The sequence below is a fragment of the Procambarus clarkii genome, chromosome 7 (genome assembly GCF_040958095.1).
Source record: "Procambarus clarkii isolate CNS0578487 chromosome 7, FALCON_Pclarkii_2.0, whole genome shotgun sequence".
Lineage (NCBI taxonomy): Eukaryota > Metazoa > Arthropoda > Malacostraca > Decapoda > Cambaridae > Procambarus > Procambarus clarkii.
The window spans coordinates 18,430,198-18,457,363 of record NC_091156.1 but is presented as its reverse complement, the minus strand read 5'-3'; the positions used below and the strand labels follow the sequence as shown (position 1 = coordinate 18,457,363).

Here is a 27,166-nt window from a genome sequence, read left to right as displayed (position 1 = left end):
GCATCCCTTCCGTCGCTTTCGCAATCGCTGGGTTCGGACCTCGGGGCCTTGCGTCGGCTGCCGCATCGCTGGCTTCCTCTTCAGGGTTTTTCAGGGTTCAGTGCCGTGGCGCCTACCCGAGCCCTCACTCAATGTGTTCACGGTTGCATCATCTCTCAGCTGGTACTTTGTGACCAGTGCTCACCAGGCCAGCCAGGGTCAGTGGGGTCCATCCTTCCATCCAGCTCACAGCACGGTGCAGGCCCTTCTCTGACTGCGAGGCCGTCAGGGTCAATGCCTTTTGGCTTGGCTGGTCAAAGTGGGGTTACCTGTACCTCTTGCCCCTAGTTTGGTTGTTGCTCTAGGTCCTGGCTCGCTTCGAGACTTACCAGGGGAGAGTAATCCTGTTGGCCTCTTGGTGGCAGCCCCAGCCTTGGTTTCAGGTGTTGCTTGCTCGGTGTCGGAACACAAGGGTCTTCCTGCGGCTCTGTCTCTTTCAACAAATAGGTCCAGTCCGGTACATGGGTGGTTCGATTTTCTCCTCCAATCTTCGCACCAGATCTTTTTGACCTTGGGTTTATCACCAGTTGTATTGTGATCAGGTGGCTTCGTTGATGGTGTCCCACCTGCAGGTTTCATCTCGGCGGCAGTATGAAGTTTCCTGGTGGTCCTTTCGGTACTTTTTGTCTCTTCGTGGGTTGTCTTCAATTTCTGATCGGGTTGTTTTGTCCTTTCTCTCTTGGTTGTTTGAGGACCGTCATCTTATGTCAAATACTGTTGCCTCATATTGTGCGGCGCTGGCGGAGCTGCTTCAGCTTGCATTCTGGGTGGCTGTCACTTCTGCTACGTTCCGCAAGCTTTCTTAGGCATTGTTTCACCTCCGGCCTGCTCGTGTGCCGCATGAGCCATCCTGGTCATTTGACCTGATGGTCTCTTTTCTCTCTCTTCTCCTCGGTTTGTAGTGGCCCCTTCAGTTCAGGACTGTTTTTCTAAGGCTCTTTTCTTGTTGGCATTAGCCTCTGGGGGTCAGGGAGCTTCATGCTCTCCAGTGCAGGGGTTTCTGCTCTTTTGGTCCTGGTGGTCGTTTTGTTCGGATTGCAGCTGGCTCCTCCTTTTCTGACGAGGAATGAGACTGCTGCTGTCCGAAGAGGTTCTTGGGTTGTTGATGCTTGGTTGGTTTGGCCGGGGGTGCATCATATTTTGTGTCCGGTTGCGGCTCTTTGCCGTTTCTTGCACGTCACGGCCTCCGTGGCAGGGGACGCGCTTTGGGTTAACCCCGGTTTCCCTTCCTCTCTGTTCCAGGGCACGGGCCTACCAAGTCGTCCGCATGATTATTCTGCCTGTGGTCCATTCCCATGCCCACGACGTTCGTAAGTTTGTGGCTTTGGCTGCTGTTTTTGGTATTATGTCCTGGGGCTGACATTCAGGCACAGGGTTTCTGGAGGTCAAACAGGGTCCTGGCTGCACGGTACCTTGTTAATGTTCCTGGCCCTTCTGGGGCATGTGTAGCCTTGGGTCACAGGTCACAGGTTGTGTAGCCTATGGTCGCAGGTTGGACTTCGAGTTGAGGAGCGAGTGGCGGCCACCTCCAGGCTAAGTCCTTCCTTTTCCTTTTTCGTGGTTAGGTAGCTCCGGGGAGCCGAAGAGGCTCTTCACAGAAAACTAGCGTTCAATGTAATGAAATGCCATTTTCTGGGTGAGACCCAAAGGCTCCCCACTCTCCCTCTGGTCGGTGGTTTTTTGCGTTTTTGATATTCAGCCTCTAAACTGGGTTTGGGTAGCCGGCACGGGAGGTTTAGGCCCCCCCCCCCCCTTTCCCCTCCCAGGGAGAGTCGAGAGCTGTGCAGACAGCAGTGTGGCGGCTGTGGTGATGTCATGATTGATTGTTTGTTTTCTGATTGGGAAGTTCTGCTTGTTCGTTCGATTTTTGGTTTGCAATTTTTAACCAGCCGTATTTGTTTTGGGGTTCCTACCTTTCTGGGTGCTTGACCTGGTAGATGACAGACATAGACTGCTTCCAACTACATGGGGGTGTCTATAGGTCATTGCTCCTCGTGCCTCTCTGAAAGGGGCAAGGTTCTGGCTCATGGTCCCCGGTAGGTTAGAATTCTATTGATTGGCTGTTGCCACGGACTAATATATATACATCAGTCCGGTGTATTATCCAGGGAGCCTCTGGGTCTCACCCAGAAAATGGCGTATTACATTCAACGCTGGTTTTCTGGCTGAGTACCGGAGGCTCCCTGGCACCCTCCCTCCCTCCGGTCAACGGTTTTTGTTTCCATTTGTCAGTCTCCAAACTGGAGGTCTGGCAGCCGGCTCAGTGGGGCCGCACAGTGTGATAGCATTTTGCTTGTTATTTTGTTTTCCTTGGAGGGAGTTCCTAGGCTCTGTTCGGTCTCAGATTGCAATTTTTCTACCAGGAGTCTGTTTTGGGGCACCTACCTTTCTGGGTGTCCAACCCCGGTCGATGGCAGACATGAATATACTCTCAAAGAGTGGAGTTTTCATATGCCATTGCTCCCTTCCTCTCTCTAAGGAAACCAGGTTCTGGCTCATAGTTCCCAGTAGGCATATGACTGAATAATATAGCTGATATCAGTTCGATAGCTCCGGGGAGCCTCCGGGACTCGCCCAGAAAATGGAGTTTCATTACATTCAATGTTGATTTTTTGCACCAGTTTTTATATTGCATAATCCAATGCTAATTTTTGTATAATTTAACAGATGCATAATAAAATGTTAATCATTGTGATAATTTCCTTTCTTAAATGGCCCCCTCAGATGCTTCCAGAGCTGAAATCTTTATAATCCACCCAGGGCTCACAGTATATTCCAGGCTCCCATGAATTCTAAACAAATTATGACAGATGTTTACTGTTGGTCTTGTTACATATTTTGGGGTAAAGATGCTATAGCAAATTTCATTTAAACCACTGCCGAGCATACCAGCATGCTGTGATACTCAAAAGTAAGTGCGGCCTCAACACCCACTGCATACAAAAAAGTACCAAGCTTGGTACTTTTCACTCTACTGCTAATAAATGAAAGCTGCACTGACCATCACCATGTATCACCACAATATGGTCTGGGGAACTGGCAACTCCCACTTAAAGTCCAGATCAACCAAACATACTAAGAGAGGTAATGTGATAACAAAGATATGAATGGGAGCATCTTAAGCCCTAGATCAGAAAGGAGCTTTTTACTATGTTCAGCACACTATTTCTGAGTAAATACCCTCTGGATACTCCCATAGCCAGTTTTCCACAGCATGCAAGGTGACAAAACTATAAAAAGATAGAGTATTTACCCAAGCCAAAATCCTTAGCACAGGTGCCATTTATTTGGAAGATGAAATAGCAGAGACCACTGAAACCCAGCCACCGAACCAGAGTCAGACGTTTATCAAGGCACATTAGGGAGATATCTTACAGTGAAGGCCCAGTTCAATCTCCAGAACCCACGGGTTATAATGTCTGAACAGGGGGAACATTGTTGAAAACAAGCAGTTTGAGTGGTATATTTCCGTAGAGTATGCGCATGTGGGTAAGCCTGTGGTTGACAGTTTAACCACTTCAGAAAAAGTTTAGAAAGGTGAACCTTGTAACACAAAGTCGAAGAACTGGGATTGAGGAATAAAGCAATAGAGTGGGATGCACACGATGCCATTAGATACTGGTACTATAAAGTTACAGAATAGAGCAAAAGAGGCACGATAAACTATGCAAGAATGAGGAGAGAACCACAATGAAAAATACGTGACTCGTATTTTGGCAAGGCAGAAAGGGTGTTGCAACTGATCTGACCCATCAAACAAGAAATATTCTTGTGTTATCCCAGCCATCTCACCTGTAGCATCTTTTTACATGTCATCTCGAAACATCCTTTGTATATATTCCACCCTTCCAATACCAACATATCAGCCCATGGTATACATTATAAAGTTACCAAGTGTATTGAGTTGCCTCAGTCTTTTCTCACCCAACTGTTATCCCTTGGCTTTCATGTAAGTTCATTCTGGTATTCCCTTGGTGTCTCAACAAAATATACAGCATATATATATTTTGTCTGTGGTTTCATCACAGATGCAACACAGGGGAAATATTTTATTTTTTTAAGAGCACGAGCAAATTTGACTATTAGCCTAGACCAATTTCTCTCTCCGTTATCATTTTTGCAGCACCTCAGGTGATATTTTCAAGATATTTTCAGTGCTAAGATAACCAATTGGAAACATTTGTTTCAGAGCTCTGAATATCAATGTAGTGCTGGGGGAGGTGTGATTGGCTTGCTGTCCTGGTTAACTGCAGGAACTACGGCCCCTAATTCCTTGCTTGTGCGTCCATCAGCCCCACAGTTTCCATGGTTCACAGTGGCTGTTCTCACACTGGAGACACAGCAAGAAGTAAACTCAGGGCTCTGGAAGAACCTTCTCTTGGAACTATATACCAATAAACAAACCACGCTGGAGCAAGCACTTAAGGTATTAAGTTAACTAATAGTACTATAGTGGAGTTGGCAAAAATACTGTGTAATGTATTCCTGCTCCAGCAGAACAGTTTTACATAAAAATAAGATTTAACATAAATATTCTGATCCATTTTGTCCCTGATACAACAGATTAGGTGTCCAGATAATCAAGACGTTTTCCTTTTGATTTTTATATATAGTACTTTGCCAATAAACATAAACAAATTCAACATTTAATTTTGATATTAAAAATGCCAATTTTCTTTGTGATTTTGATAAAATACTGATGAACAGCATGTTCTTTAATTTTTAACTGTTAAAATTACATTATTCCTGGCAAAACATATAAAAGGTTGAATGCAATGCATGTAAGTTTCCATTTGAGTCTGTGAGTCAATTATTTAACACTTTCGCGCTCCCTGGGAATAGGCTGACGGTAAGCCCTAAGTGGGCCGTTCGTGTCGGCCTACTGCGCGTCAGCACTAAAATGTTTATAATCTTTTCGGGGTGGGGAGCTTAATTTTGGCGGCATGTATTTAAATTTGGTATCATTGTGTTCGCGAGAGAATGCTCTAGAGGAATATATATATAAAATGTCACCAAAGACAACATGAGAACCACACCGAATAACAAACTGTGGCGGTCGTTAGCTGTGAGCGTAAAACCGGGCATCAATGTTTACGATGTTTTTATGTTTGCGAACCCCAGAATTATTATTCGTGGTTTATTTTGGTATCATTGTGACCGCAATAAAATTCCCTACACGGACATATAAATATACACAATAAATAATGGTGTCGCCCCACCCACAGGAATGTGGGAAGTTGGCTTAGGGTTACCCGCCGGAGCGCGCCCAGCTGCACATGCGCTCAACCACAACTGAAAAGTTTATACTCTCCTCATGTCTGTGACCCTCATTTTCGATGTACGTGTTTTTTTTTGGTATCACTGTGTAGCTAATGAAATGTACTATAAGAACATATGTATAACATTTCACCAAAGCTAACATTAGGCGACCAGCAACCAAAGAACTGCGTGCTTTGTTTCGCGCTCACGCTAAACTCCGCTAAACTCTCCCTATATGTTGCTACTCTGATTGTGTTTATCAAGTCAAAACTTGTTGCATATGGTTTTGTTTGGTATCACGGTGATCGCAATAAAATTGCCTACACAGACATATGCATAAAAGTGGGTTACACGTGCGCGCCTCACCCCCAAACACCCCCAAACACGTCGATGCCTCACCCGCCCAAACACCCGTTTCCACGCCCGGTACACCCAATACACCCGACAAACAAAAATATTGTTCCAATGGAAGTTTTTGTGCTACATTGTTCATTTTGGTGTCAAAATACTCGCAAGAAGATGCACTATGTAGACATACCAATCTGAGCACTAAGAACTGGAATATATATAGAGCTACCCACAGCAAAGTATGAAGAAGTAATAACCTCAAAATGTGCATTGTTGGGAGTCGTGCAATACCCATCAAGATTGATAAAGCCAAATACCTTGCCATTTCCTTCGCAGATACCTCCTTCCACAACCTCATAGTGCGCCTGGAAGCATTCTGAATAAACTGCCTGGCATACCTGTTAGTTTCCACTGTGATGAACTCAATTAGGGCACGGGTCAGAAATAATTGAACAAATTGCAGGGGGGTAATTGGCACTGGGACAGTTATGCCTGGTGTGGCACTGAAACTGCCTACAATAGGTGGTGTATTGTCAGTTGACCAGGCAGCATCGGGATTAGGCTGTTGAAGACGTCCTGCACGCCTCCTTACAGGTGCCTTGGGGCGGCCCACATCCGCTGACTCATCCTCAATCCCCTCGCTACTCTCCTCACTCGATGATGAATCAAACTCATCAGACGACGCTGTCCCCTCATTATCACTACTGAAATCACTCTGACGCTCTTCCCCTTCAGCATCTGCCTCCACATCTGACAAACGATCCAACAAATCAGGAATTTTACTAGGGGTAAGCTTCACATTGCTGAACATTTTGTACAGCTCACTCAATTTATCTCCCTTGGTCATTTCACTATCCTTCTTGGGGGTAGAGGTGCTCTGTCCTTTACCACGATCCATGTTTGCAAGTAATAATGCGTTGTAAGGAGACAGGAACGAATAAACACTGCTACACAGGGCAGAGAGTGGCACAGGTTCTGGACGCGGGAGCGCGGTAGTCCGGTCACGAGAGACGTTTGACAAAGGACTAGGCCGACCGCATGGCGTGACCCAGAATCCCATGCGGCCTACGGAGGATTGTGGGAAAACAATGGCGCTCATTTCAAAAAAAAAAAATTGAAGATCGCATAGAAACTTTTTTTTTTACAAATTTTTATATCGAGTGACGCAAAAATGCGTCACTGGAACACATTCAGTAGAAAAAAGAGTGACGACTTATTAAGTCTGTGGAACGCGAAAGTGTTAATTAATAGCTGATGTCTGTTGATTGGCTGCTGATTATTGTTCTATTTGCAAAGAAAACATAATTTTATGTTGATAGTCAAGAGGTATATGTGAGAGGAGACCGCAAAATGTGAAAGTGGACCAAAATAAATTAATGGTGATGGAGAGAGACGAAAATTCAAGTGTGTGGCAAAGTTAAAAAGAGAAGTCCATGAAGTGGTCATTTTGACCACTTGAGAAATTTGTTAAATGAGGCATTTATAAACAGAGGTTCCACTGTATAAGATAGGAAGAGAGGCAGGACGAAGACTGCATGAAGGAGTGGTAGTACTGACCCTTATGTATGGATTAGATAAGAGATGCTGGTGTGGCTTGAGCATAAAGATCAAGAGCTGTGAGCTATTGAAATGAGATGCTTTTGTGGGATTAGAAGGATAGAGTAAGGATAAAAAAAAGTTACAGGAAAATGTGGAGTTCAAAAATTAGTGAGTCATAAGATTGATGACAGTTTATTGAGATGGTTTGGTTCATATTTAGTGAATGAATCAATAATGATATGATTTTTTTTATATAAATTAAAAGTGTATTCAAGTGAATTTGTAGGCAGGAGGAGGAATGGAGGGAGTAAGAAGATAGTCAAACATGGTGAGTGTGAGACAGCAGGACTGAGTGTGAACAGCTCATGAGAAGTGGTAGGGATTGAGGCTATATGGAATCAATTAGTTTAGAGAGTAAGTATATGAGTCAATTACATCTAAGGGAGAGCACCTTGTACATGGTTGTGTGAAGAGAAGGGAAATGTCTCAGGATGCATTGATGAAGTGTGACTATGCTGGGTTTGCATGGTCCTGTAGTATATATGTGTGGAATATATTGAGTTTGTTTTTGTATTTTTGTTTCCTTTATTCTTTTCTATTTGCACTCTGAGCACTGGTACTTGTACATGGGAGAGTGTGAAGAACTGGCTAGTGATAATGATGATGCTCATGAACACAAACTTGCAGATGAACCCTAATGCTCTCAATGTGGAAATAGGAACTTATGAACATTTAAATGAACGAAATGTATAACATTTCCAGAAGGTAACAAGTGCTCTAGGCCTTGGTCCAGCATCGTCCAGTCTACTGAGTATCTATCGGTGGGGTCGGCAGGTGGTGGACCTTCCTGCCGACCATCCTGCCTTCCCAGTCACCCTGCAGATGTACCTTGCACTACATATGGCTCGTGTTCCTCCACAACCTGGGTTAGTTGTCTCTTGGATATTTAACAACAATTTAATGTTGATTTCTTGTATCATTTTACCTAAGAGTCTTTTAGTAATTCCACAGTACAAGCATTATTGAAATTGTTTAAATAATTACATAAATCTCAGGCATCTAGGATAAGGCATCTATTAACTAGACCCATGATTAAATGGGTCACTTATTTTTAAGACATTATACCAAAGATATGTAACCAAGTTTTTGTTCACATGACAGAGAAAGTAAAAAAATGTAATGGCAATAAATCACAAAAATTGCCAAAGAAATCTTGATGGAATAGAATGGATCCATCCCCAAATATTCCATTCCATAAAACATTGAGATTGTATTGGACTGATGTATAACTTGTTTCTTTTTAAAGAAAGTTAGATGGTTATTTGTATTGTAGTTACATGTGGCAATAGCCCTGAAAATATTTCATTTGCTAAAACTGTGTTAATTAAATATTTTGTATAATTATACTCATCCTATATCTGTTTTAATTTGTCAGGTTCCAAACATTTATAATTCATGCTGTCATGGACCTATTTACAGGCAGTATGAGTGTGGCAGTGTGGTCTCTAGTTTTTATCAAGGAATAGTAAATTCAGCATTTCTTAACAAAATTAAGAAGAAAGTAGCAAGTGCTGTTGAACATTATGAGTCTTCCTTAAGCAAGGAACCAGAAGATGAAGAGGGAACTCCAGATCTTCAGGTAAGGAATTGGCTAAGGTTGTCACATGTAAGGAATGTGTGGCGTATATTTATTTAAGGCTTTATCACAAACATGCACACTGGCTGGGTTTTGCTTGTTGGCACTACAGATTCAAGTAATCGGAAGCATTTATCCAACAATATAGGCACAGGTAGAGATTGTGTTGCTGGAGTGTGGGTATCTGTTACTACCATAGAGGCTGAGAGTTAATATGAAAGATGTTGGGAGGAGGTAATGTAATTATCAGGAGACAGCATTAAGCCATCATGACTATATAGCATTGGAAGGGACGTGAGAATAAGAAGTTGGAATAGAACCGTGAGAAGGAATGGTGCCCAGCCACTTGGATGGTTAGGGATTGAATGCCAACCTGCAAAAAGTGAGACCGTTGCTCTACTGTCCTGTCCAAGTGGTTGGGCGATGCTGGGGAGGAGTCGCACTAGGTGTCATGGCAGTCTAGATGTACTCTCACATTCCTCTAGACTCGGGGATCATAGTAAGTCTTTATTGGTACTGTATGTTATAGGGGATAATGAGTAGATTATGTCATGTAATACTCTGCATTAATGTTGGGCACTCTGTGGACCATCACTGTGAGCTTCTAGGTGTTTGTGGTGGTGTTGGCGATTATATGCCCCTAATCTGTCTCTTTTAGGTAAGCATTTTCAGCACCATTTTGTTCCATCAGACACTACTCCATATCTCAGGTGAATTTTACCCCTTATTTGGTTTTCTTCAGTTGAAAATGTTTACCTTAGGGAGCATGAGTGTTCAGTGTAGTGTGGAGAAAAACTTTGACGTAGGGGAGATACCAGAAGCACTTAAATCAGCAAATAAAGCTCCTCTACACAAGGGAGGGAGCAAAGCATTACTAAAAATATAGACCAGTGGCACTAACTTCATGCATAATAACAACTTTGAAAGAGTGACGATGAGTCAGATCTCGAGTTTTATTGAGAACAATAACCTTCACTACCCAGTTCAACATGGATTTAGAGCAGGAAGATCATGTCTTTCGCAGTTACTTAACCACTTTGGCAAATCACAGAAGCATTAGAAGAGCAACAAAATGCAGATGTGGTATACACGGACTTTGCAAAGGCATTTCATAAATGGGACCTTAGAGTGTTAACACATAAAATGAGATCAGTAGGAATAATAGGTAAAGAAGGGCAATGGATACTCAATTTCCTGTTAAACAGAATGCAAAAGTAACAGTCAGTTAAGCAAAATAAAGTCCAAGCACAGTGAAAAGCTCTGTACCTCAGGGTATAGTCTTTGCACCACTGCTTTTTCTTATTCTCATATCAGATGTAGACAAAAATACAAATCACAGCTTTGTGTCATCTGTTGCAGATGACACAAAATCAGCATAAAAGTTACTTGTGTAGAAGACACTGAATAACTATGGGCTGATATCAATAAAGTTTTTGATTGGGCAGAGTAAAACAACATGATGTTTAGCAGTAATGAATTCCAGGTAATTAGGTATGGAAAAATTAAGATCTTAAATGAAATACAGGGTACAAGTCACAATCAGATCTACCCATACTAAGAAAGCATCATGTAAAGGCTTTGGTATATCTGATGACCTAACATTTAGGGAGCATTATCAAGAAAATACAGTGTTGGCTAGAAAAATGATAGGATGGATTATGAGAACATTTAGGTCCAGGGATCCCACTACAATGCTCATACTATTTGAATCACTCACTTGTGCTGTCCTGCCTTGAGTACTGCTCAATACTCACTTTGCCCTTCAGAACCTGTATAGATACGGTAAAGCACCTAAACTATTGGGACCACCTCAAAGCTCTCAAAATGTACTCTCTGGAAAGGAAATGAGAGAGGTATCACATATTCAAGTACTTACATGGAAAATACTGGAAGGCCAAGTCCTAAATTTGCATAGTAAAATAACAACATATTGGAGTGAACAATATAGCAGAAAAGGCAGAATAGAGCCAGTGAAGACCATGGGTGCCATAGGTACAATCAGAGAACACTGTATGATCATGAGAAGTCCATGGCTGTTCAATTTTGGGTAAACACCACATATAGGGTAACTGATAGATCATCACCTCTTGCTCTTGTTTACTCCTTGATATGTTGTCCACAAATTTTGCTTTCCATGTTTCATCTTCCCTGTGAGGGTTCTTTATTGATCAGTCTATTTCCCTGTGGTTAAAATCCCCAAGTATTAGGATCTTTGCTCTGGCTCTCCTTGCTACTGTGGCTGCCTTTTCTTTTAGCTTCAGGCATGTTTCATTGCATTTATCATGTTCCTCTTTTGACCTTCCTGTAGTTAATGGAGGGTTGTAAATAACACCTGCCATTATCTTCATGGTCCTTACTGTTATTGCACCTAGCATGAAATCCTGTTAGTGGGTTACTTCTGGAATCTCTTATCTCTTCAAAGCTACAATGCTGTTGTACCAATAGTGTACCAATAGTACCGATGGTGCTACTACCTGGTGGTGGTATTATGGCCATGTGGAGATGATTGGAAAGTTTTTGTGATGTTGGTGCCTAAATGTTAATCTGTTTGGCTGTTCATGGTCCTGATCATATGACTTGCATTCACTAGAAAAAATTCTTGTTTATAATGTAAAATTTTTGTTCAGATTGCAGAGTCCGTAAAGTTATTACGTGGGATGCAGGCATGGTTGGATGAAACCCGACTGTATGAGCCAGGTGTATACCTTCCAGCTCTACCCCCACATCTTCTCCCTCAAAAATTAATGGAGATCTTTCAGGTGAGAATTACATGAAGTATTTGTTTTCTATCCTCATATTATTCAGTTCACTGTTATTGTTTTCAGTTTCCCTCTGATTAATTATGTGGTGATACCACCCTGCGAGTGAATCCTTGAATTCGATAGTGCAATTTATCGCTCTGCAAACTACGGAATTTACCACAAGCCATTATCCCCAATCACCACTAGGTGGCAGCATACTACATGTAAACAGGGTTGGGGGTGGCAGCGACCCTCAGTTGAGACCAAGCTACCCCCAACATGTTTGGCAAAATTAGGACAAACGTGCATGGAATGTGTGTAAAAGCAAATGGTAGACAACTTGGAAAGTAGAGCTTCAGTATTCTCGATTCCCTATTTCTGAGCTAGACCCCTAGGTTGCTTCCAAAACAACTCCACCGAAAGAAAAAGGAAAGGCATCAGTCTACTATAGAGAAATAAATTCAAAATGTGGAAAACTTAATGGCCAAACAACAACTTAGAAGATGGAGAAGTGACGACGGTGATGAAATGATTACTACAGTGTACATACTGTGCTGGTATTCAAGACTAATTATAAGAGAGTGGCATTAGTAACAGCAACAAGGTTTAGTTATACAGCATGAAAGCTCTATTGGTACATCTATCTGGCCATGAGCCAGACTCTGGTAGAATAGTAGATACATCATCCAGAGTGATTTCAAAATATGAATTGGGTATTTCTTTGCTTCTGTTTTAAACAAGTTAAAACTGGACAGCATTTGTATTTATATTTATTTGCATACCATTTCTTCTCTGGTTGAACCGGACTCTTGGAATATAAAAAATCAAGATCGGTATTATATCATAAAATTTTAAAGGTTTGGAATGCACAGGAAAATGTGCATACTATAGTGCACTTATATTTACTATTATTTAGGATTTGAACACTGGTACTGTATGGTACCTGGGAATAGAGCTCATTATGGTTCTGATACATATCAGAACATATCATATATATCTGATACATATCTGATACATATCTGATACATATCAGATACATATCAGATACATATCAGATACATATCAGCTCATATCTGTGGTTCTGATAGCTGATTTATCTCTCTCAATTATTGATTTGAGATAGTTAAAAGTTGTAGGACATCAGAGAAATGTACCGTAAGTGAGATATGGTTAGATTAGTGAGAACGACAGTTATGAATGTAGGCAAGGTACCTATAGCAGGTTTTTGGACATTGCATGCAAAATAGATACAAATTTAAGATTTTTTACAGATAAATGCTAAATCCAGTTGTAATTTGTTGTAGGGCAACTGGGAACCCTGGCCAGAAGCCATCAACCAGAAAATAATGGAAGAAAGTGCTCAGAAATTTCTCAGGTGTGTATCCAAACTCATAAAGCATTAATCCAAACTCATAAAGCATTAATCATAGTTTGACTAAACTATGACATCGATGTGAAAAGTGTTTGATGCTTGCAATATTTTATATCTAAAAATATTTTACATTTCTATATTAATTTATATTTAGTAATTTTTCTTTGATGCCAGTGTTGCGAGCAGTGTAATTTTTTATAAAAATTCAGTTCTGTAGTGGTACCTCGAGAAATGCAGATAATAAAGCAAATTTTCTTAAATCATTTAGTCATCTCCTTAAGCAACATTCCACTTCCCCGAGGTATACTGTAGAGTCCTGTCAGAGTAAATATGACTATTATTCCCTACACAGGAAGGATCTTTTAAAATTATCCTCGCTTGACATATTGTAGATATGAAGTTTGTGCTGACTTTGGCTATAATATGCAGTGTTCTTGGGAGAGAGGAAATTTGGCCTAAGAAAGTAACCAAATGACCCACTCAGAAAGCTTTTTATCTACACACAAAGCAATAGTTCTAATGATTTCATCACAGCTAAATCTCATTGTGTAACTTTATTTTCAAGAGTGTGGGAGCAACATCGGTGTGGGAAAAGCTGTAGCAGCATCTCTGGCTCTCCGTCTGCTTCTCCTGAGCACAGGCACAAACCCCACTCACAAAAGAACTTAGAACAGTATGACCCTAAACAGTCTATCATTAAGAGACTTGACACTTATGAACCTCCACAGCCACCACCGCCTATACCTCCTAAGAGTCCACTCCACACACCTTGTCTCCAAGATAAGACATTAGTAGATCCTGAAGCACTGCTTTCCCTTGTCCATCGTTATACAGGTGTGTTTAATTTGTGGACATTTAAGTTTGGCATGCCACTGTATTGCTGAAATTGCCCTAAATAATTTATTTTGTCAAAATATTACTCATTAATTTAATTTATTATAGATTTTTATATATTATAGTTTTCATCATAAATTATATTTATGCTCTTTATGGGCGGGGACAGATATTGTCTATAAAAAAAACTCTACGAATGACGGGCGGAGACGCATGTTGTGTCCAAAATTAAAATATTTGTTAAAATTCTATTTTCTGTGGGGAACCCCTTCGGCTCCCTGGAGCTATCGGGCTAATATGAGATATATTAGATTAGGGTAATAGTCAATGGAGTTCAGCCTACCGGGGACCACAAGCCAGAACCTGGACCCCTCAGAGAGGCACAGAGAGCAATGGCCCTGGAAAACCTCCCTGTGGTTGTGGGGGCTTTCCTAATCTGCCATCAACCGGGGTTTAGGCACCCAGAAAGGTAGGCATTACAAAACATGGTATGAAAACTACAACCGAAAACTGAACAGAGGCAGAACTCCCCTAATTCTAAAGGAAACAATCAATCAAACAAGCAAACGTCACATGGAGGGAGGAAGGTTCCGGTTTGTGGTCCCCTGTAGGCTGAACTCCATTGACTATTGCCCAGGTCTAATATATCGCATATTAGCCTGATTGCTCCTGGAAGCCTCTGGGGCTCACCCAGAAAATGGTGTTTCATTACATTCAATGCTGGTTTTTTTTTTTATCATTGTGGGATTAGTTTTTAAAATGCGCGCATTTCTATTCCGAATAATTTTATACCAAAGTGAATGACGTAGCACAAAAATTGAGTTGACGAAAATGGAAAAAGTATAAATATTTGAGTGTGGATGATGGGTGCATGCTCTCGGGTAAAACTCGGCAGAATTTGGGGTGTGCTGCGGATGGCGTGTTGGGCCATTTGACCTTATATGCATATATTCCTTTAGACAACTATATTGTGAACAATTTGATACCAAAATTAACGACATGCCATGAAAATTGAGGTGAGAAAACTGAAAAGAGTATACACATTTTAGTGCGGTTGCACGCTCACGGGTAATGCTCGGCTGATTTTCGGGTTTGTTGTGGGTGGCACACTGGGCTTTTTGACCTTATATGCATACTGTATATGCCTTTAGAGAATTCTATTGCGGACAATTTGATACCAAAATGAGCAACGTAGCACAAAAATTGTGAGAAAACTGGAAAGATTATACACATTTTAGTGTGGGTGCGCACTTAAGGGAAACGCCAGGCCATGGGGTGGGGTGGGCTGGGCCACACGCAGTGTTAATAAATCACTGGTATGTTGACCAAACCACACACTAGAAAGTGAAGGGACGACGATGTTTCGGTTCATCCTGGACCATTCTTAGGTCAATTATTGACGTGAGAATGGTCCAGGGCGGACCGAAAGTCGTCGTCCCTTCAGTTTCTAGTGTGTGGTTTGGTCAACATATTTCAGCCACGTTACTGTGACGCCTCATCTGCAAATCACTGAAAAAAAAATTAAATGAAATAAAAACTATATCAACATCTTTTCTGGCTTATAATGCACATAGGAAGCCGAGTGTGGGGGAAGTCATTGGGTTGGTGAACACACACAAGTTTGCTTACTCATCATGTAGGGGTAAGGGGTCTTATGTTCAAGTCTGATGGTTATTATGTTTTCGTTACTTTTAGGTAGATTTCTGATCTCCCATCTCTCTTCACTCTGTAGAGAGAGGCAGATTTTGGCCCTAGCTCGGGTTTATCTTGAGATGATTTCGGGGCTTAGCGTCCCCTCGGCCCGGTCCTCGACCAGGTCTTGACCAGACCAGGGGTAGGTTGGTCTGGGTTTCAGAGGCCTGGCCTTAGGCTTTAGGCTTTAGGCTTACCAGTAGCAGTGCATAATCACATGGAGCTACTGAGAGCCTACATAAATGAAAGTTTTATTACGTGCAATGCTTTATTTTTCTTTTCCAGATTTTGTGGTGGAACATGCCCAGGCTGTGAATTTGTGGTGTAATGAGATGTGTGCACTTGACTGTGTGTATAGAGAGGTTCTACCACAACTGTATACAAATACAGCCACCAAAACCATACTCACTGCCGAGTGTCAGCCACCTAAAGTTGGGCGCCAACAGCCCAAGTGTTTAGGGCCAGCCAGTATTGTTGTAGAGGTGAGTACTCTTGACAGTTTTGCAAGTTTGTCATACAAATTAAAAACCTTCTTTTTAGACATTGTCTCCCCCAAAATATGGAAAGCTAGTTAATACTATTTTATTGCTATAAAGCATAATAATATTGCCATAGCAATATTATTATGAATGCTAATTGTGAGATGATTTATTGGAGTTGACATTAATACAAGTGTCCTCAGTCAGAAAGGACTGCACAAGCCAGCATATTAAGTGCCAGATATGTAGATTATACTTTAAAACTATAATAAATGGTGAGAGCAGCCACCAGGGTTCCAAATCAATGGGACCCTTATCCACTAGGTCGTTAAGGTCCTGTAAGGCCTATGACAATCTTAAGGGTAGCTTGCGGATTCTCACACGAAATTTAATATTCAGTGATAATGGCTATGAATCAGGTTCGTGTCCAGAAGCAGGCTTTCATGAAGTGCAAGAATTTCCCTAGTATGTTGCAGCATGGATGAGACAATAATGTTGGAAGGTATTGACATAAAGACACTTTTCTTTTGATAACAACAATATTTATTCACAGACTATTACAAGGCACAACGATCTTGACGTTACAGTAATGTCCCGAAGTGAGACTTTAAGACTTAAAGATCCAGATAGCAGTATAGCAAGGATTCCTCTCCTTGCCGCTCTTTTTTTTAGTACGAATTCCAATCCGTACCGCTCTTGGCTGATATAATGAACTAACTGAACAATACGGGTGCTCACATGGGAATCAATATGCAAATCAAACCATTACAGTAAAACAATTAATAACAATGCGAACAGCAAGATGGGTCACAGAGACGGACTCCGGTAACCCCCTCAATTACGTTAACTCCCTCTCTCAGGATGGAAACCAAAACAACAGTTACCTCACTATCTCCCTCACCCCATGCCCAATTCTTAATTCTTTCTTTCTTTTTTGGCATTTTCGATACGTTACACACTCTTGTGGACTCATGTGGGAGTGTAAAATGATGGCATGCACTCCTACACACAGTTTAAAAGCTAGCTGGTAATCCATCTTCTCACACTAATGTACTCTATGGCATTTCATAATTGTGTACAGTGGTCAATATTATAAGGTATTATAGGTGAATTTCTGATTCCTTAACTGCACTGCGCAAAGCACCTTAAGGCGCTCTGAGGGTTGTGTGATTGTTTTTTTAATTAGGCCATATTTTAAGTTTTTTTAATGTTTTCATCGCTCTTTATGATTTGAAATGAAAATGATTGAGTTTGGAAGCATTTTGAGATTAACATTAGCTGAACATTTATAAAAACAACAAAAATATGTCTTTAACAACTGCACCATGAAATTTTTTGCCAAAAACAGGTGCGTAGTGCAGGGGTTAAGGAAAGCATATAATATTCATAGACAAGATATTTTCCTTTTAAGGATTGAATGTTCTAAAAACTAAAAAGTACATTGGTAATAACAGAAAGCTTATATTTATAATAATGTCAGTTTTAAGATCCCAGAAGGGACTTCCATCATTTATAATGCACTTATATAAACATACACTTCTCAAATATGGTCAATATTTTGTAATCCACACAAACATTTTATGGGTTCTCTGCTTATAGCAATGGATGAGTTCTAATTAAGTCTTGACATGAGAAACTGACAGGTTTTTGTCATTGTCATTGTTATTCTGTCATAAATAGATCATTGTACTCTTGAATACTTGGCCATTCATATCTATACAATAATAGAGAATGTCTGTCTGTCTGTTCAAAGTTTGAACTCACACAGGTCAGGCTAACCTCACCCAAATTGGCAGCGGGAATGCTCTGGGGTACGGGACAAACATGGGCTGGTCGGGGTCCAATAATTTGCCCATACTTGCATAAAACAGACAATTCTTCCACAGCATCACAGGCTACTCAAACACGGATGTCTATCAGAATAAGGGGTAACCATTCTTTTGTACTATTTCACACATACTAAGGTACTAAGCTCCTCTTGCTGGTGACCATCCACACATTAGACAATTATATATTTTATGTGAGGGGAGACAGATAAACAGACAGCAGAGAGTGAATGAGTTCAGAGAAACAGAAACAGATAGACAGAGTGAGGCAGACAAAGTGACAGAGATACACTGACAGTACCTAGCTGGATGGATAGGTGAATAGATAGATGGATGGGCAGATGGATAGGTGAATAGATGGATGGATAGATAGTTATAGATAGGTAGGTGAGTAGATAGATGCATGGATGGATAGATAAAAAAATTAATAAACATATGGATAGATAGAGGGACAAATGGGAGACAGACACCAAGGCAATGCCGAGTACCTCCTAGTAAATTATATTTTATTTTCTTATTCATTACTTTTAAGATATATTTTTGCTTATACTATACCATATTTAAATAGTTTTCTGAAGCTCGGCTAAATGAAAGGGAGAATGCCCGTGTTGAGCAGAATCGAGAACAGTATGAAGGAGTATTACAGCGTTGTCAGATGCCACCACCATTACAGCTGTGCCAAGCAGCCATTAGCTTAGAGGCCATAATCACGTAAGTACTAATTTCAGATTGGTTCACGAGTTTTATGTCTAGGCTTAAAATACTGTCATTTATATGCAGTTAATAATTATGACTTGACTGCACTTGCAACCATTTAAACTTTGAAACTCAAATTGGCCACTCAACCATAATTGTTTCTGAAGAATTGTTAAATTTTTCTCTTCTGTGTAATGCTCGGAATATGTTTCTTCCCCTTGTGTTGTGCTCCACCACACTTTCAGATTCCTGAACCTGTTATGTGTCTCTATAACCTCTTTCCACCATTGCCCAAGGAATGGGTGTAGGTAGTGGTGAATCGTGGTACCAATAAATCATACACTATCATACAGCATGAAACTTCTATTTTTGTTTAGTTTTAATTAAAATTTCCCAAATTCAGTTATAAATACATTAAAAATAACGTATAAAAACTTCAGAGTAATCACACTAACATAACTGCATCAATGAGAAAATCCGTAGGAGCCATGATGAGGGTTCGAACTTATGCGGTGGGTGTTCCCATGCACACGCTCTAGCGACTAAACCACGACATGGTAAAAGGATTGCAACCTAGAGGTTTACTGAACACACAAAGGTTTCCCGGGGCTTCTACTGAAGCTGGACCAGGATTTTCACACAATCCATCCATGCACTCTGGCTCTGTTATTCCCCATGATGCAGCACTGTCAGAGCGTGTGTGTGGGAACACCCACCACATAGGTTCGAACCCTCATCACAGCTCCTATGGATTTTCTCATTGATGTCGTCACGTTAGTGTGATTATTCTATCTATTGAAAGAGGAGCATCAGAGTTTCATCAGGGATGAAACATTTCTGGATGACAGAGCAGAGTCTTAGTTGCTTATTATTCTAGTGTGAGGTTGGAGTCATGCACCTGGCAGTGAATGTCTCCAGGTGCATGACTGAGCGGGACTGCAGCTCAGCAGCTCCTATTGGCGAGCCACCACTGAGTATAAGGTGCATAATAAGTGACTAAACTGACTACAAACTCAGATCAAAACACATTGCTGTGTTATGCTTTCTGGAGGAGATTTTCTGGGTTCAGAGTAGATCTGATCCTCAAGCTCCATTTACATCATAAAGAGATCCAGATTTTGGTCTAAGAATAAGCAATGATGGAGCTCGGAGGCCTTCTTGAGATGATTTTGGGGCTTAGCGTCCCCGCGGCCCGGTCCTCGACCAGGCCTTCTTTTTCTTACACATCCCCACAAAGCAGCCTGTAGCATCTGTCTAATGCCCAAGTATCTATTTACTGCTAAGTGAACAGGGGGCTTCAGGGTGAAAGAAACTTTGCCCGTTTGTTTACACTCCCACCAGGGATCAAACCTGGAACCTCAGGACTACAAATTCAAAGCACTGTCCACTCAGCTGTCAGGCCCCTGTGCAGGCCCTGGCCTAGTGCCTTTCCCTAGGGCATTACTTCACCAGTGCCTGGCTCCTGAGAACTACTGAATCCCATACTGGAAATGGGCATTTCATTATATTCAATGCTTTATTATTTTTTATTTTGTTAATAATGAGCAATTACTCAGTGGTGGATTGAGATAGGGTTGTTTACTGTCTTCTTGTGTCAACTACATGACAAAACCATTTGCAAAGATCCTTGCCATGGTTGGAATGATGTGTGTATTGTGTTCTGGGTGATTCATAAGGCCCTGGCATGGTGAACCACCTAAGGACCCTAGTTCATTAATGGTTGCTGAGTGAATGTGGTTACAGAAAAGGAGCACTAGCTAAATGGTACAACACTCAGCTTTATTACTTACACCGTAGCTTATTATTCCATTATTTTTATGCCCAGGACACTAGTGAATGGATTCCGGAAAGCAAGAACAGAAAATAATAACAATAAAACGGCATCCCTTCTTGCAAGTGGTCGTCAACTTTTTTATCACATTGTTCAACTGACATCAGACGACACAAGTTTCTACCCACCTGCCAAACAACTTATCACTTCTTGTGGCCAAGTGTTGGGACAGGTAGGACAGTGCGTATTTCAGTATCCCAATATGCATGTTAATTAAACAATACTATTTTACTATTATCTACAGGTATTTTGTAATATTAATCATGTTTTCCGAGGTTCTTGATCTACATTATCTGTATCTATAAAAGAGAATGATTACCTGTCTATCTGAGGTTGGAGGCCAGAGGCTTTAGATTAGTCTCACACAACTTTCACTCACAAAACATGAGGTAGAGATGAATTTCATTAGCCAAAACCATTGAGGTTTAGATATTGATATTTCTTAAATATCAACATTTAAACCTATTCAACAATTTTCATGGTCAAGTCTGAAATGGAGGTTTACCTGAGTTTACCTGAGAGCAACTAACACTAGTGGCCTCAATGAGGACAGGAAGCCGGCGGCTTGTCAGAGGTGCCCCATTTGCCTTGATCTTTTCCAGCTGTACTTTATACGTTAAGAGTTTTGGGATTTATGGCTTCGGTGGGTAGGCAGTTCCATGGGTTTATAACCTTGTGGATGGTTTTGGTAAATTTGGTCGATTTGGGTGCGGAGGTCATCGTCGGCGACCTCCGTACCCAAATTTACCAAAATCTTGATAACACCAAAACAAGGATCATAAAAAACTGACAGCATTATTCGGATGACCTATAGCAGTTCCTCAACCTAGAGATGGCTTCTTAAACCTTGCTGGAATCAACCTCACTGAGGCTCAAATCACTATTAAATCTGGGAATAAGCTGTCATGTTATGTCCAGACCCAGTGAGATGGCCCGGAAAATGGAGTTGGAGATCCTATTAGACGACATATTCAACCTCAAGACTCGGAAGAAAGTTACCACTGAAGACACCTTGCTAGCGGAAATTATTACAGAGGGAGGAAAGATTCAAAGTAACTACAGAAGCACCATACTGTCCCCCAAGTTCAAAGCAACAGCTAAGGGCCTTTGTGAGAATAAGGAGATAGTCGTCAGGAGAGGTGACAAGTCGCCAGTACAGTACTGTGTATGTTATTCTAAAAAAAAAAGACAGATATCTGGCAAAAACTGAACCTTATTCTCTCCGACCAAACTAAATTCCGAAAGGTCACAAGGGATACTACAGCCAAATTAAAAATGAAGGTAAACAGATTTATTGAAACTGAACGCCAAGAAATCTAGACTCCACCTGTCTAAGGTTACAGGAGGATATAAGCCAAGTTATGTATATGGGAATGTTAACACTTTCGCGCTCTCGGCGCTCAAAAAAAAAAATACCCCAGATGCTTTCGGCACTTCGCGCGCCTATGCGGTAAAACCGAAAAAGTGTACACTCTTTTGACTGTCCTGACAATAATTGAAGGCGCACGTATTTAAATTTGGTATCACTGTGTTCGCAATGAAATTGTCTATAAGAGCATACGTATAAAATGCCGCCCAAGCATAAGGAGTATCAACACCAAATAAAAAACTATGCAGATCACTCGCCGAGAGCGCCAAACAGCAACAAAATGTTTCCACTCTCTTAATGGTTGCGAAGCCTACAGTTGTCCTACATCGCTAATTTTGGTATCATTGGAATCGCAATAAAATTCTCTACACGGACATATGCATATGAATGTTTAATATAGGTAATTGCCCACCCGCAAGAGTGTGTGAAGTGGAGAGTAGTTAGCCGCGAGCGCACTGGCGAAAACACAGGGGGGAAATCATGCTTGGAAAGTTTATACGTTTCCTGACCCTACTTTTCTATGTACGTATTTCTTGTTTATACCAATGTGTTCGCAATAAAATTTTCTATAAGATGAACTGTATAACATTTGTACAAAGCATGTGTAAGAGAAGCGCCAAATATAGAACCACGTCGCTCAGTCTGCGTTCGCGGCAGAAACGAACGCATTGTTTTCGTTCGTTTGATGTTTGGCATGTTTATACTTGTTGAAACATTTTATAATTTGTATGACAGTGATCACAGTAAAATTCCCTACACAGACATATACATAACACATACAAATATTTCCCACGTGTTGGATATATCAACGGCTAAAGGGAACCCACTGCCACACGCTCGCCACACCCCCAAACATACTTTGTGTATTTTTTTTTGTTTACTCATAGAAGTTTATGTGATATAATATTCATTCATGTACCAAAAAATTCGCAAATAAATTCTCTACAAAACAAAAGTATCCCCATCCATTTCGGTTAAAAAATGGAATTTATAGAAATATTTTTTCGATTGACGAGAAAAGTAGGCAGTTATGCGGAATCGTAAGAAAAACCAGTGACGAGTTATCTCTAATCGAAAGCGTGAAAGTGTTAAGACCCACAAACCCGGAAACCCACTTTGGCCAATCAGCCAGATACCCACATCCATATACTGACTAGCTAAGCTACTCTACTGCCTGCTGACTCCTTATGTGCCTTGTGCTTTCAGCCTGAAGTCTCCAAAGGAATTTTTGTTCTTATTGTGGGGAGCACGGGCCATGGTGATGAGGGCCTCTCTGTATACGGAGTTGCTGTTTACCAATGCAACCCGTTCTCGCACTTTCGTATAGTCAATATTGACTTATTAAATAAGTGCATATGTGACATACTAATTTATTGTGAATATTTTAGTTTACCTTGAAAAGCTTCATAGAAAACACCGACCTTACCTAACCTTCTTAGTATGTTAGGATAAGCATCTTATTGCTTCGTAATTACAATTATTACCTAACCTATTATAGGTATAGGTTAAGTAATAGTTGTAATTATTACTTAACCTTTAGCCTTTTTTTTATCTGGACCTAAAAAAGGCTTTCGACAGAGTTCCACATAAGAGGTTGTTCTGGAAACTGGAAAATATTGGAGGGGTGACAGGTAAGCTTCTAACATGGATGAAAAATTTTCTGACTGATAGAAAAATGAGGGCAGTGATCAGAGGCAATGTATCGGACTGGAGAAATGTCACAAGTGGAGTACCACAGGGTTCAGTTCTTGCACCAGTGATGTTTATTGTCTACATAAATGATCTACCAGTTGGTATACAGAATTATATGAACATGTTTGCTGATGATGCTAAGATAATAGGAAGGATAAGAAACTTAGATGATTGTCATGCCCTTCAAGATGACCTGGACAAAATAAGTATCTGGAGCACCACTTGGCAAATGGAATTTAATGTTCATAAATGCCATGTTATGGAATGTAGAATAGGAGAACATAGACCCCACACAACCTATATATTATGTGGGAAATCTTTAAAGAATTCTGATAAAGAAAGAGATCTAGGGGTGGTTCTAGATAGAAAACTATCACCTAAGGACCACATAAAGAATATTGTGCGAGGAGCCTATGCCACGCTTTCTAACTTCAGGATTGCTTTTAAATACATGGATGGCGATATACTAAAGAAATTGTTCACAACTTTTGTTAGGCCAAAGTTAGAATATGCAGCAGTTGTGTGGTGCCCATATCTTAAGAAGCACATCAACAAACTGGAAAAGGTGCAAAGACATGCTACTAAGTGGCTCCCAGAACTGAAGGGCAAGAGCTACGAGGAGAGGTTAGAGGCATTAAATATGCCAAAACTAGAAGACAGAAGAAAAAGAAGTGATATGATCACTACGTACAAAATAGTAACAGGAATTGATAAAATCGATAGGGAAGATTTCCTGAGACCTGGAACTTTAAGAACAAGAGGTCATAGATATAAACTAGTTAAACACAGATGCCGAAGAAATATAAGAAAATTCACTTTCGCAAACAGAGTGGTAGACGGTTGGAACAAGTTAGGTGAGAAGGTGGTGGAGGCCAAGACCGTCAGTAGTTTCAAAGCGTTATATGACAAAGAGTGCTGGGAAGACGGGACACCACGAGCGTAGCTCTCATCCTGTAACTACCCTTAGGTAATTACACTTAGGTAATTACACACAGTTGATTGACAGTTGAGAGGCGAGACCAAAGAGCCAAAGCTCAACCCCCGCAAGCACCAATAGGTGAGTACAAATAGGTGAGTACACACATATACACAGTATATACATTTTTATTGATTGATTAATTATGCTCTGTAGAATACAATATTGATGACCACTAGTGTTTGTTTTGTAGGAGTTTGTGAGAGGACATAATGATTGCCAGGAAGCATTGGTAGCCCAAGTGTTAGAGTGGGGTGGGCAGCTGGGTGGACTCCTTGCTCCTCACTTTACTCCAGCAGTCGTTCCCATCCGCACCTTCCTCACGCTCTACTCTTCCCTCAGTCCACACGCATCGCTTGCTCCAGACCACACCTTCATGCTTCTCTCTAAGGTAACTCCGTGATAGTCCTATCGTAAATCGGTATGTATTCCAGCTGCTGATAAAATTAATGTGTATACTGTATATATAATGTCATGAAATAAATATAACTTTAAAAAATATATGATTATTTTCCTGCTTTATGACAACTAAAAACTGTTCTTGAACTTTTGGATTACAGTATGCAGTTGTATTTCTTACATATTTACAGTACTGTTTTTTTTCTCTATGCTCAGTATTATTTGTTAACCCTTCGGCTGCACCCTACCCAGGCTCACCCATATACATTACATAATTTTTTTAATAGTTTGTGTACATAAAATGCTCAAATTGTACTTGAAATGACAGGAAACAATAGGAAAAACTACACGTGACCGTACTGTTGGTGCGTGACAGTTACATAGGAGACAGTCTGGATGCACAGGTTATATTACATAACAAAATATTAACTGCACAGTATTTGCACATGTATACATTTTGTGTATGTCATGTAAGAGGTCAGATAATCTTTATATAACTAAAATTCCATTTCATTGATTTGAAAACTTTTGCAGGGATTCCTACAGCATAATTTCTTCTAGGACACTATGATCAGATCTTGACTATTATCATTTTTATACTCCCATTGTTCTCGTTCACCTTTTCATGCATTCACTCCTTTGTTGTCATTTACCTTTTCCTGCATTCACTCCTCCTCTAGCCCCATTTACTTTCTACTAAATATCACAAATTTTATAGAAATGTTAGACATCATTTGTTTTCAGTGTTTAAATTCAATGTTAATTCATTGCCAGTTTGACATTGAGAATTGGATTTCAAATGCTCATCCGAATAGCAGTGAGCAGACTGAACTTATTAATGCTGTAGGGACAGCTCTCTCATCACTTCTGCAACAGTCACACACAAGCCTTCTTGTGGTTCTTGAGGTAAGCAAATTCTGACAACATTCACTTTGTCTCCTACATAGAGCATTTATATCTGTTGAAGCTTTTCTAATTGTTAAAACAGTCGATACTCAAATATAATCACGAAAAATAAACATGTGATTAAAAATGTGACAGTGTCAGACCACGGAGGAAGAATTGAAACAGGAATTTCTTTAAGTACTTTCGTATATTAATACATCTTCCTTCTGAAGATGTATTAATATACGAAAGTACTTAAGGAAATTCCTGTTTCAATTCTTTCTCCATGGTCTGACACTGTCATTCATATATATATAATATAATATAATATATAATATAAAAAATGTGTGTGTGCGTACTTGTCCAATATTTACCTGTTTATTATAAATAACAAATACCTGTATACATCAAGTTTATTTGTTAATGTTTAGCAGCTAATTTTACTCTTTGGATTAAGAAGCCTGTTTAAATTTTTGATGCCATGCTTCCTCTGGAAACCTCTCATTCAAGAAGGGCCGGTCATGCACACACTACTTTGCATATGTTTGATAATACAAACCACCTTAATATATTAAAATGAAGGTCATGAAAAATTTCTCAGACTCCCACATGCTCGTCACATCGTCACAAATGGGTTAAAAAGATACGTGTAAAACTTAAACAAGGTAATGGAAAATACAAATAGGGAGAACAGCATTGACAAAGCAGAATGGAGATGGAAAGAAAATAGGAGACCTTTGCGTCACAGTAGTGTGGGTGTACCCTAGGAAAAGGGCCACCAACGGTTACATGAGTACCCCCATTTTATTTCCTGGCAGTAGTGCTGCCTCTGACTATTGCACTCAACCAGTCTTCTGTCTGCAAGAAATATGAATTTCTAGCTTTTTAACAGTAAAACATTGAAATATGTTTGTGATATGTCAGATCATAAATTTTATATTATATGCAGCTACTCTCTAAGGTAAGAACTGTTGTGCATATTGGACAGGAACATGCACAATCAAACGGAATGACATAATGGTACTGGCACCACAGGGAATGTTTCAAGGGATATTTAGGGTTATTATAGGTGCTAGGAAGCCACTAGATAACACTCAGGTCATCCTAGAATGACTGATGGAAGACCTTTTGTAAAAGCTGAAAATCTTTTAAACCTTTCCTTGGCATGCCTACCACCACCAGATGGTAGTCCCACACAAATCTGTGTGTTCCTAAAGAATGCCACATACTACTAGACTATGTCTGATGTCAGTCAGCAGACAGGGTCTTGAATTTTAGTTCAGGTGTGGCCTAATTTCTATGTTTTAGATCTCTGAAGTCTGTGCTCCAGGCTAAGATTCAAGTCTCTGCACTGATTATTTCTGCACTGTGCTCCATTCAGGGGCTCAGCGACAGTTCTGAGCAACAGTGACTTTGGTGTGAGCCCAGTTAAGTACATTCACAGTCCTCTGAAACATAGTCCAGTAACATGAGTATTTGTTGCCATGCACAAAGTACGTTCAACTGGTACTTCACCTTGTATGTGTAGACAAATATTGCCAGTATACCTAGTA

At 40.5% G+C, this 27,166-nt stretch overlaps 1 protein-coding gene across 3 annotated transcripts in view; it reads left to right on the top strand.

Moving 5' to 3' along the window:
* Positions 1–27,166, top strand: part of Epg5 (ectopic P-granules autophagy protein 5) — an 88,519-nt gene that overhangs the window by 35,762 nt on the left and 25,591 nt on the right. For all 3 annotated transcript variants that reach the window (XM_045747393.2, XM_045747394.2, XM_069313644.1), the window contains exons 16-26: positions 4,229–4,465; positions 7,948–8,111; positions 8,665–8,824; positions 11,449–11,580; positions 12,867–12,937; positions 13,500–13,768; positions 15,746–15,942; positions 18,334–18,476; positions 20,287–20,464; positions 24,523–24,720; positions 25,503–25,634. In XM_045747393.2, coding sequence (XP_045603349.2) covers positions 4,229–4,465; positions 7,948–8,111; positions 8,665–8,824; positions 11,449–11,580; positions 12,867–12,937; positions 13,500–13,768; positions 15,746–15,942; positions 18,334–18,476; positions 20,287–20,464; positions 24,523–24,720; positions 25,503–25,634 — 1,881 coding nt within the window. The remainder of the gene's footprint in view (positions 1–4,228; positions 4,466–7,947; positions 8,112–8,664; positions 8,825–11,448; positions 11,581–12,866; positions 12,938–13,499; positions 13,769–15,745; positions 15,943–18,333; positions 18,477–20,286; positions 20,465–24,522; positions 24,721–25,502; positions 25,635–27,166) is intronic.